This window comes from Primulina eburnea, chromosome 12 (genome assembly GCF_022965805.1).
Source record: "Primulina eburnea isolate SZY01 chromosome 12, ASM2296580v1, whole genome shotgun sequence".
In the NCBI taxonomy this organism is placed as follows: domain Eukaryota; kingdom Viridiplantae; phylum Streptophyta; class Magnoliopsida; order Lamiales; family Gesneriaceae; genus Primulina; species Primulina eburnea.
In genome coordinates this window covers 33981769-33994517 of record NC_133112.1, presented here as the reverse complement: position 1 = coordinate 33994517, position 12749 = coordinate 33981769, and the positions used below count along the sequence as shown (strand labels likewise).

At 33.2% G+C, this 12749-nt stretch overlaps 1 protein-coding gene across 4 annotated transcripts; it reads right to left on the bottom strand.

Moving 5' to 3' along the window:
- Positions 1 to 1589: 1589 nt before the first annotated feature.
- Positions 1590 to 12523, bottom strand: LOC140808337 (quinolinate phosphoribosyltransferase [decarboxylating] 1a-like). 4 transcript variants are annotated; one of them, XM_073165434.1, is made up of 11 exons: positions 12500 to 12523; positions 12357 to 12415; positions 8966 to 9108; positions 8050 to 8183; positions 7873 to 7936; positions 7705 to 7787; positions 5236 to 5319; positions 4994 to 5146; positions 4235 to 4411; positions 2214 to 2281; positions 1590 to 2027 (listed from the first exon to the last, which is right to left on the bottom strand). In XM_073165434.1, the coding sequence occupies exons 3-11, from the start codon at positions 9093 to 9095 to the stop codon at positions 1931 to 1933; spliced, it is 990 nt and encodes a 329-aa protein (XP_073021535.1). In that variant the 5' UTR covers positions 9096 to 9108; positions 12357 to 12415; positions 12500 to 12523; the 3' UTR covers positions 1590 to 1930. The 4 variants fall into 4 exon arrangements, with proteins under 4 accessions (XP_073021535.1, XP_073021536.1, XP_073021534.1 ...); XM_073165435.1 differs by having other exon boundaries at positions 12361 to 12415; positions 12500 to 12509; XM_073165433.1 differs by lacking the exon at positions 12500 to 12523 and having other exon boundaries at positions 12357 to 12493.
- Between the last annotated feature and the right edge of the window lie 226 nt (positions 12524 to 12749).

The following is a 12749-nucleotide window of genomic DNA, read 5'->3' as shown; positions in this document are numbered from 1 at the left end:
GTATTGATAAAGAGAGAATGCCGAAAAGATATACACGAGAAAATCTGTATATATATAATATTTTTCTATTGTATTGATAATGAGTGAAAATCGTGTTTCATCAAATTCTTGAATCTTGATTATATATTTGGCAGTGACATCATAATTTTAAGGTTTCATTCGGAATGAAGAATTTTGAAATGACTCCAAATCTATTCTTAAACATATATTTGTTATTATAAATTTGAAATCGTAACTCTAAATGTAACCTGAATGATTGACCGAGAAGTGAAAAATAAGAGGCTGCAAAACAAGATAAATATTGAGAATTTTGAAACTTTATATGACTAATAATGTCATTACTTGTATGATGGGAGCAACTAACCTACCTTTAGACCAGTGTTCTAAAAAAGCGTAGCCTAGGACCATCTAAGTGGCGTCTAGGTGCTAGACGAGACGGTTGTCCATCTTTCCGATTTTTAGATCCGTCTAGGCGGATGTCTAATGTAATAAATAGATTTTTTTTATTGTTTTAAAAAAAAGATTATTAGACATATTTTTCAATCATTCTGTATCAGATAAAGAGGATGATATGCTATTGATTTTGAATTTGAATCCGATGATCCGATATTGGTGAATTATTGAAAACATCTGGAAATAAAGAAGAAGAATTATATATGTAAGGCACCTGTCTATGTTGTTTTCTCTTTTACTTACATATGACGGTCGGTGGGTAACCATCCGCCTATCATTTGTCGCTTTTTAGAACACAGTTTTAGACACCGGTCAATTGTATTTGGTCCATCATACTTAAAATAGGAAAATAATAATAATAAAAATAATATTCGTGTTTTTTATCACTATTTATATGAGGGGCATATTTTAAGTAGCCAAGTTACACTTTCAAATCAAGTTTAGTAAGATATTTTTTTTATAGACAAAATATCAAATTTAGTCATGCATATATTGATGTGTGATATTTTTAATTATATATGTTTCGTTGAATCTATTATAATAATGTAATTATGTTATTTTTATCGAACTTAATCATTTTCGTCAAAATCATGTAAATAAATTACTTGTATCTTTGTTAAAATTTATAATAACGTTGTCAAACACACGTATATATCTCGACATGTCCTTACAAAAAATTAACAATAAAATAAGTATTTAATTACATGATTTTGGGAAGAATAACTAAAATTGATTTAAAAAAAAAAACACATAATAGTCAACTAACAAAATTGCGTACCAATATATACATGGCTAAAATCAATTTTTTAAATGACTAATTATTTTGAGTGTTTTCTTTGTCAATGATGTTACGATATACCATTCAAATCTTGTACTACATGTTTATGAACAAATACAACTTAGATCGACCTTCAAAAATATATGATCTTGTAGCTTTAAAATTTTGATTTGCATAAATATTACAAAAAGTATCTTATCCTAATTCATTGACGTGACAACAATTGGATTTGAAGAATTATTTGAAAAAAAGATTTGAAATGACTTTATGTTACGATGAATTTGAATGATTTAAAAATAATTAGTTTGAGATTTGAAATAAATTGTTAAATATATTTACCCGAACAAACTAATAAATATGTTTTGAAATCATTACCTTCAAACCAGTCAATCCAACCCCAAAAAAATTATTATTTGCCTAAGTTTAAGAGCCTCGGGAAATCTATCGAGATGTTTAACAACTTGAAAGATACGTAAAATTTTCAGAGCAGAAACTAACCTGTGAACCACAACATTTTCTACTTACTACTCCTAAGTCATGACAATCAAAGTTTCCGAGGTTGAAGAACGAGAGGTTGAAGAACGAAAGCGACGACAGAACTAACATGCCATTTAAGAGAATATTTATTCGAATTCAGCTCAATGTCGGTGTTCCGGTTACCTTCAAATCGGTAGCAATGCTCCCCTGTCGACAAGATTATCATGCTCGCTTTGTACGCTTTCCGACTTCAAGTGCAAGCTTCGTATCAATTTTCAAGGAAATATCGAGTGCTTTAACAGAATGGGTCAATGCACCACTGCAAAATAGAAAGATTACAATAAATTGTTGACCATGAAAAGTTCATGGGATGCTTCCCCTTTTTGTGCTTTTTCATTTCTCACGGCGAGCCTAACTCAAGACGGAAGCCAGCTAACCAATCATCTCATCTGTACAAGGAAATATTCCGAACAAAATACAGAGAAATTATCGCAAAAATGAGTACCTAGAAATGTAGGTTACCCCGGATTGTCCAATCTTGTTAATGGTTTCAAGGGTGACATTTCCAGATGCCTGCAACAGAAGGCAGCGTAGTTCATTCAGATGCAATAAAAAAGATAATGCGACTGCGAATCCCAAAAAGCAAATGCAGTCTTCCACAAAACAAGTATGCAATTGCATCTCTTTAAATACGAAATAATATTGATTTGTGAAGCGAAGACAGAATGGCAGGATAAAGCTGATCCAAATAATCATTTCATTCAAGCCTGTTTGTCAACAACATGCATACAATTTTTGCCAGCTTAAATCAAAACAAAAAAACTGGCATTACATACCACGGGAAGATAAGTCCTACGTTGCCATTCAATATAACCAAGATTTTAAGACATTAACTTGGTCTTCTCCAGTTTGCAATATGAACATATGACTAAGAGAGATGACCAATAATTGCCTTAATTAGCGAATTGTGAGACATTGACAAATACGAACATTAACTGAGGAAGAGAGAAACCACAAAGACTTGATTAACAACAATAAAACATGATAAAATTAATTTAAAAATAAACGAGGATATAGTAGGGATATAACACAATGACGTGAAAGGATACATATAACCAACCCCACTTAGTGGGATAAAGGCTTAATTATTGTTGTTGAGCTGTTTACACTCTATATAATCTGAGTGGGGATTGAATCTAGTTGTCAGCTTAGAGATAATTTGAGTGGACTCCAAAAGAGATGGACTAGGAGTAAATGTAGCAAGAAGTATAAAAAGTTATTGAAGCTGGCTTCATCGGAATCAAAATTTATAGTGGATTACATCCAAAATGTAAGGGGAAAAAAGGATATGTCCAACGATTACATGAACTCCGTACCTCTATAAAATTCTTTCTCCTTTGATTTTCAGTTAAAAATTATTATATCTGATTCTTGTGTGCTTGTTTTTAAAAATTTCTCACAATTGACTCCTACCAGATTTAGTTGTATTTTCCGCACATGACTAATTGTTCAAGCAAAGGGACTAGAATATCAAATCATTGTCAAGAATAGGCTTTGACAAGTAAATTGTTCTAAGATTTGAGAAAAAACAATTTGTAAAATACCATTCTACACAGTAATATCCTTGTTACTGAGATCATTATCATCGGATCCATAAGGCAAGTACATCACCCCGACCAGTACAACAAATCTACACCCCGCTGATCAAAGATGCAAGAAAATAGCATTGGTTGTTTCTGGTTGTATCAAAAATGATTATAAAGTTTACATACACAAAATCATATCCCAAATTGAATCCCTGATGGTACAGTACAAATGTCGGAGATGCAGTTCTTTAATATTTTCTATATATCTCAAACGACTGGTAAGTAGGTGTATAAGCATTTTTTCCGCTGAATTATTTACCAATTAACAAGTGGGGGATCTGAGCAAGTTATTTATAACAAATGTAAAGACACAGAGCAGCAGACCACCTACAACACCAACCACTCAACAAAAGCAAACAAATATTTTATATATTATGAGATGCACCATCCATGCTTTCTCTCAGTTAGATGGCTTATAATAGAAATGTGATTTATCTCATGCTCAAAAAATATTCATTCCTGAAACATGCTCAAATCCTATCTGTAGCCATTCTCTAGAATACCATGCATTTATCCTGGCAATTCATGTGACAAGTAAATGGCCCTCAAATATGAGATTTTGATACAATGCCTACAAATATGTCCCACATTTTTTAGGCATGATATGAAAACATGCTCCAACACATACAAGCATGTCAGTCTTAATCACCCAACCCTCACATATTTAAAACATAAATACACCAAGTGGGAACCTATCTAACTTTGTAGCATTTATGGGAACCAGGATAACAAACAGAACTAAACATTTGTTAATTTATCTAGTATGAGACCTTAAATCATATGTTTAACAAATGATTATTGATGCAGTCTGTTGTCTGTCTGTGAAACTGAAAGATTGCTGAATGAAAAGTGAAAACCAATAAAGATATGAAAAACTCACCTCAGTCTCAAATCTTCCATCAATCAATTCCACGGCTTCTTTCAGCATGGAAACGTCAATATCCCCATTAGACAAAGGGACAACCATATTGTCGAGCATTATCCTGGTCAAGGATGTCTTTGTTGTGGATGCATAATGTAGCACTTGATTTACTTCCTCTAGTGTCCTGGTCTCAACCTGTTAGCAGAAGAGAAGACCTAGGTCATCAAAATTTGACATGAATACTTCAGGAAAATGTGCAAAACGTTTGTCATAAAAAAGACCACATATGACAACCATGTGAACAGCGACAGAGTAAACAAAGTGGTTGACAGGGGTTGACCATGCCCCTTTCTTTCATTGACTAACCTAAAATTACTACGGTATATTCATCAATTCAACATAGGTTGATTGTGCCACTCATACCCCAGCTCATAAACCAAAACCACCAGCAACACTGATAAGTATGAAGGGAAGTAATAAGCCAATCCAATGTTGCATAGAGATGCCCCTCAGATCTAATCATGGAGATAATGCCAAAGAAAAGGAAAAAATAAATTTCATGATCAGAAATACAGAAAGAAGATTTCTTCTTGGTGGAAGGGGAATTCCAATCATGAAGATTTGAAGTTGAGTTGCCCACATAGCCAACTTAACAAGTCAAACTATTCCTCAGGAACATTCATCAAATACTCATGATTCAGAAACAAGATTTTTCACTGTAATAATATACAAGATTTCTAATCCATGGTCACTAAAAAAAAGAAACCAATTAGCTACCTCGACACCCATTTGAAGATTATTTTTCTCTAAATAGAGGTCCACAGATTTCAATGCGTTTGTGATACCACCAGCAATAGATATATGATTGTCTTTTATCAAGACCATATCAAACAAACCCATTCGGTGGTTCTGACCTCCGCCTATTAATACCTTCAAGATAATAAAGCAAAAGATCAGAAATAAGAAAGTGGCCTGACAGTGATATTAAAATTAGAAGAAGAATGGAAAGCAATCTGTACCGCCCACTTATCCACCAAACGTAAACCTGGAGCAGTTTTCCTCGTTTCTAAAACACATGCAGGGTGAGCAGCATCTGACATGGCCTGCAAGAAATTTAAATCTAACAAGTTTCATGTCAGGAAAATCACGGACATATGATAGAAATATAATTTTATGTACATCTTTACTTTTAGGAATTTGTTTTACTTTTGTTAAAATCCTCAAGCATCTTTATTTGTTCTGTTGTTATGGCAAGATTTACCTTTCAATCATTTCGATATTCAGTTTCAAAATCATAATTGTTTTACTTTTTTATTAGAAAAATGCTTGTATAGTTAAGGAATTTAATAAAGTTTATTCTACTTTTGAGAGGTTGTGAGATACGTCTTTCTATATATTTCGTCTTCCAAGAAATTTTTTTTTTTAAATTCAAACACAATTTTATGATATTAGAGCCAATCACTTGATCTGCCACCTTTTCATCATTGAAGAGTAAACCCTACACCCACTTCTGAGCAGTTGCGAGTCACGTTCATCTATATATTTCTTGTATTTGCACAATAAAATATTAAAATTTAAACAATACAATGTTGTGGTATCAGAGCCAACATCTTCTATATTTTCATCATTGAAGACTAACGACAATAAGCACAGAGGAGACCAATTTAAACATCTCATCACCAGCTCTACCAACCCTTTTGGGATAGAGCATTCCCAAAGATCACAATGAAGCAAAAAATTTCTCTAGCAATCTTAATCAGTTCTTTTGATGATTTGTGGCTGTGAAAGATGGGAAACATCATGAGTGAGACTCACAAACCCACATTTGAGATCCTATATATGTTGTGTGAGAACTCAACAATTCAAATGTCATGGCTTATGTAAAAATGTCAACAGAACCCCGTCAGCCACACATGCCTATTCCTGCTCATCACCAGATCTATTTGGGATATTGTAATGGAGAAGAGCTATTATATTGACCTTGAAATGCTTCACGAGTTTCAAGTTAAGAAGAATTCAAGGAGACAAGATAAGAAAGCCTTGGTATAGCATAATACAACAACATCCTGCCAACCCAATTGTCCCAGATTCGAGAACTGTCACCACTGTACCAAGACGAATCTTTTCAGCGTGCTTATATCCTCACTCACACGCACCTTAGAAAACTTGTCAGGGGGTCGCTCATCCCAAAATTGTTCCAAGTCAAACATGCTTAACTTTGAAATTCTTATGTGATGAGCTCCCAAAAAGAAGATGCATCTTCTTGATATGAGTAGTACATATCAAATCTTTTAAACTCTCCTCAACTGCACAACCTCATAGCTGAAAAGTTTTGAAATCCATCTCCTTATGGTGTAAGGTCGGTTCATTCATGTTCTCTTCGCCTAGAAGCTTGCCAGGAGCTGCTCATCGTCCGTGCAACCTCGTGACACCGACAATCACCCCCGCCCTCTTCGGCCCCGGGCCTCACATGATATTTACCGGGAATCAACAAATAGTTGGATGAAGTATGCGCTAGACCAACACCATGGATTACTGAGACATTTGCATTAAGTGTGACATGAGGCTAATCAACATCATATGATACTTAGAAAGGACCAACCGACCATAGCTGCAGTTAAATAACCCACTGAGACCACAATCTTGATTGCAAATATTCAAGAGATAGATCCAAGGGTGATCCAAAGAACATCCAATGAGGAGGACACAACTAGTGCACCTACTAAAATTAGCCTGGCCATACCCGTGTTTTTTGCCACAAATTGCAAACTTTATGGAAGACCTTAGATGGAAACCCGAATGATCAAATTACAAAGTTAAAATTCAGTTGCGAACAAATATCAAAGTACCACTAATTAATAATGGCGTGTCAAAGAGGAAAATCTTATTCTTCTTGTAGTTAAAATGGAAACCAAATGATCAAATAGCAAACTTTATGGAAGACCTTAGAATGGAAACCCCAATTATCAAATTACAAAGTTAAAATTCAGTTGCAAACAAATGTCAGAGTACTACTAAGTAATAATGGTGTGTCAAAGAGGAAAAATCTTCTTCCTCTTGTAGTTGCTGGAGCCCTAACATGAACACGAATGTACTAAATCATTGAGAGGTAAAGCAATACCAGCAGGTTCTCACTTGATTAACACCATGCCCGCTATGGTCATTCAGCCTGTCTCTAATTTATCTCTAAAGACTTGTGGTCGCAGTACCTTTGTGCATGTTCATGACCTACAGTGATCATTGCCCAAGATGCGCATTCATGGGGCTATTCTATACTCAATATGTTACTATATCTCCACTCTCTGGAGTTTTTTTTGTATCAACTGACTGTGCCATTATATGAGTTACTTCCATAGCCACCTTCTAACAGGAAATTCATTGGAGAAGAAAAGCTTATTCAGGACACATTATTTAATTGTTGATTATCTGTAACAGCATAAATTTTGAAATAACTTTATAAATAGAAAGAGCAAATGTCAGCAATGAACCTTAGTCAGAGTCGCAACTCCACTCATTCTCTGCATAAAGTTGAGAACAACCCTTTCAGCTACAACAATACTATGAGCTCTTCCTGCACAGTTTTGGAAATCTGTCATCAGAGAATATCGAATTTCCCCCACAAGAATTTCATCATACTGGAAATTATTTTACTTTACCTTGTACTTTGCCAAATTGCAGACCTTTATGTACACTATCACCATCTTTTCTGTGCCACTCAACCTGACGAATGCAAATCAGCTATAAAAATCACCATTCTTTCTTCAGAAGAGAAAGACAAATACTTTAAAGAAATAATATCTGCATAAATTATAGAGATTCAAGTTTTTAGATACCTTAAGTGTAGGATCAACCTCATTGAATACCATTTCAGCCAGTGCAATGCCGGCAACTATCCCATCTTCCTTGGCCAAGAAATGGGCTTCCACTTCCGCTTCAATTGGAACGGTTGCCTTACAGGTCACATCCCCTGTGTTTGAAAAAAACATCTCTAATTTGATAGTTTACAATATTAGATATCTGCTTTTTGCTAATTGTTGTTCCAATTAAAGTAATCGGTGAAAAAAAAAAATCAGAGCTTCTCAAGAACTTGGACAACCACATTCTCAAGTCAGTTGTTCGACTGATTTTTTCAGCATTCTTCTGGGCAATGCAAATGAGAGAGATAGATAATTATTATTAAGCTCTCCATTCATTGATATTATGTATTCCATGCAAGACATAGTAAATATCTCGTGAGTGAGTTTACATGGTGCAATGCCCTTCCAGTCATTTCTTGAGTGTTAATTTCATTGAATCCTGTAACTATACTCATCAAACTTAAACTTTACCTATGCAACTCAATTCTTAATTCTCTATCCCAAAAACATGTTCTTGAAGTTTCAGTCAGTCACGGTGAACATTTATTTCCCCCAAAATGCATGTATATGTTCTTTCCTGATTGATTCACATGTTTTACAATAACAAAATCTTGAGCACTGTTGCCAATGCTTGGCTCATAATTTATCGATAAACAAACCTTCAATAAATATTCTTGCAACAACATCAAGAAATATACTCCTATACCACCTCTTTATCACAACATTCTTGACCACAAATCCAAAGTTAAAAACCGTTCAACTGTTTTACACAGTACCATCTTTATTTCCAAAACTAAACATAAAATTCCATCAACAACTTCTCATCATTTAAAAATAAGCCCTTTCAAATCACAAGAATCGAATACCATAGATTGCAAACAGAAAATTTAACCTCGATCACCAGCGTCTTCAGAGAGAGCGAGCCGAATCACGGTCTTCAAATCATAAGTGGGGTGCGCCGGAGGCTCAACCACCGGGGACCCAACTCGAATTCCAACATTTTTTGAGGCAGTTGCTGACATGTTTACAATCAATCTGCAGATTATTTCACTGTATTAGAAACCCCAAAAATAAAAATAAAAAAAACTAAGCAGTCGAAAGGCCCGGAAAATGAAGTGTGCAAGACTGGAACCTTTTCGTAAAGGGCTTGAAAATTGAGAACTGAGGAACGAGAAAGGCTCTGGACATCTGTTAGCTGATGCGTTAGCGTGTCACTACTCACTACACACTACTCACTACCTTTAGCGACTTCTATTCATGTTCGTTAATGGATTCCATTTATCTTATTAATATATTTTTAAAAAAGTGCAGCTTGTTTGATCCATGTACACTAAAAGATAAAAGATAAAGACTATAAGTTCTCACGTCATTTGCAAAAACAGAGTCATCTATTTCTGATTATATAAGTTAATACAATCCGATTTCCTAAATTCTTATAAGTCAAAAACTTGTATTTGACGATCTCACGGGTCGTATTTTATGAGACGGATCTCTTATTTAGGTCATCAATGAAAAAATATTACTTTTTATGCTAAAAATATTACTTTTTATTATGAATATCGGTAGGGTTGAAGATTCGTGAGACCGTCTCACAAGAGACTCACTCTTCTTATAAATTCAAATATGTATGCTTGTTATCTATACATTTTTAAAAAGGTCTAGCTTATTTATTGTCAATTATTTAAATAACATGATTTGCAAACTAATTTATTAGTTTGAAGTTTATCCAATACACATTAAAAGATAGTGACGAGACATTCTCACGTCATTTATAAAAGCAGAGAGTCATCTTTTTTTTTTATTATAAGTTGATACAATCTGATTGCCTAAATTCTTACAAAATCGAATATGTGTGGTTTAAAATCAAATTCCAACTTAATATTGAATTTGGACCGTCAACTATATTGTGTAACATTTAGCTAACTGTTTTATAATTAAATATTTGTAATTCGTGGCACGTGTCTCAATCTCTTCGTGGATTAAATTTTGTTTTAAAGAATAATATAATTTTGTATATAAATAATATTCGTGTGAAATTATAGTAATGATGTTAGAGCAATTATTTTAATTCAAAGTTAAATGTTTGAGTTTTAATTAATATATATTAGATAATATGAGTGATGAGTAACACTCACATGGTGCATCGGGTACATTTTGCATGCATGACCAATTCTTTTGCATCCTAATAATATCTATATTTTTTCAGTAAAAAAATTGTAAATTTTTTCTTTTCATTTTCTTTGTTCTTTATTTGTATTCTTTTTTAGAAAAATGACAAGTCTTTTTTGGAGAGAGGAGAGAAAAGTCAGTGAGAGATTGATTCTGAATTATTTTATTCATAAATGAAAATCCATATTTATAGAGTACAATTACAATATAAAAATTTATAGATAGATAAGAATGAGATATTTATCTTAATAGAAGATTTGTCTTGATAATCATTTATATTTAAACTCATATAATAACACTCCCTCTTAGATGATTATTTCCGTTTGGCAAGATGATTGCTTGGGAATTTCATGAAGACTCAAGTGTCGTATCGTTAAAACCTCGACAGTAAAACTTAGTAGGAAAAAAATTGAATGAATTAAAAATAATACAACAATGGATACTTCTTCTTGGATATCTCCTGCGACGGATGCACCTCATTAAAATCTTACTAGGAAAAACTCAATAAGATAAAAACTCAGTGAAGGAAAAAGAATACAATATCTTTTAGTTCTTGCTAACTGACTCATTAAAACCTTGTTATGAAAAATCTCTTGGGAAAAATTATAAATAAACCATAAAAAATACAATCTTTTATCTACTCTTCATGTTGCAAGCATCATTTGAAATTGTGAAGTCGTTGTCCTGATCTTCCATGCTACTTACTAAAAAATTGATATTGGTAATGCCATACGAAAAGATCGGCCACATTATATTTAATTGATGTTTATATATGATACTTTAAAATCAAATATCATTTGATCATTTTAAATTATCAAACAATCATCATATTCTTATTAAAATATTTTAGTACACGTTATACTATAACTAATTAATATGTATATTCTTTTTGGAAAATATGGAATCCTTATTTCAAAAGAAAATTTCATATTTTTCAAGTCTTTCATCTCAGGTTTAGATTTCATATACTTTAACAGTTTTAGTGAAATATTTGGGAGTATGTACTAATATGAATAAATCGCATATGTCTTAATCCACAAAATGGCTGTCATTTTATTGAAATGATAATATTGGAGGTTGGATTTAATTACATTTGATACTTCAAATCCTTAATTGATTTTTGTGTGTATATATTTGTTTAGTCAACACATCCATAACAAGTGAAAAGATTTTCTGATAATCGACTTCAAGATCTTTTGAGATGTTTTGAGCTAAGATTAGCCAATATTGTAATATGTCAACTCTCACAGCCAAAGCACAATGTAAGTTTAAAAATTATAGTTTTGATGTTCAAATCTATAAATTGTTAAATGTAAATCACTGGAAAAATTGCCAACAAATTGAACTTAACTGATTCGAACGAATAACTTATTTGATAAGCCTACTCCTAAAATTCATCTGAGCTAATAAGCTTACAATGGAGAGCAGCTGATGTAATCTGCTTACAATGGAAATCTACTAATCTGATGACATTTTCTAGGGGCAACAATCAGTTCAGCTGTTGAGCTTATTCAGAAAGGACCGCTATCATTTAAAGCTTTCAGCAGTTGCCTATTTCAGTTAGTGTCAAAAGGATTTGAATTTTCCCAATACTATATTTGGGAAGATGACAAAGACACGCAACAATCTTTGCAGAATTGTCGGACATACAGTACAACTATGAGTACCGGCCATATTTATTAACATTGGATCTACAATTATAAAAAGGTAATGCATCAGAGTCACTAAGAAGCTACTACCGCCCAAAAATTTTGTTATTACAAATGTCTCAACACCAACACAAAATTCACCACTTAAGAACTCATTCTTCAACCTACGATACATCCAACTTCTATCTCATGTGTTATCTTTTGAAGCCTACAAGTGCTTAAATTTTAATGTAATTAAATTCTATTATCAAAAACTATACAATGAAAAATTAAATAATTATCTACAAAAATAACATTAAATTAATGTTCTAGTTATAAAAAATCATGCATGATTTACAAAATAAATAATCTACTACGCTTAAATTCGTAAACAACATATTACGCTACAATTCATAATTAAACTATACGCAAAAGTAACACATAAATATTAAATTTTCATTAAAGAAAATGTTTTAAAAATCTGACGTGCGTGAAGATATGTTGAACCACGTAGCGCTGCTGGAAGATCACACCAACGAGCAAATCTACGAAATTAACACGAAAAGATGTTAGTACAAATAAAAAAACCGAAACTGCATGCTAAAAAAATTATAGAGTTTCGACACTACCAGAGAAAAAATGGGAAAATCGGTGAAGAAAAAACTCGCGGGCCTTGGTATATATAGAAATTTTAGCGACGGTTTTACTCAATACCCGTCGCCATTAGCGACGACTGCACAGAAATGTCGCCGATCTAGATCGGCGACAGCCTAACAACACCCGTCGCAATTAGCGACGGTTTTATCAAGATCGGCGACGATTTGGAAATACCCGTCGCCATTAGCAACAACTGCACAAAAACGTCGCCGATATAGATCG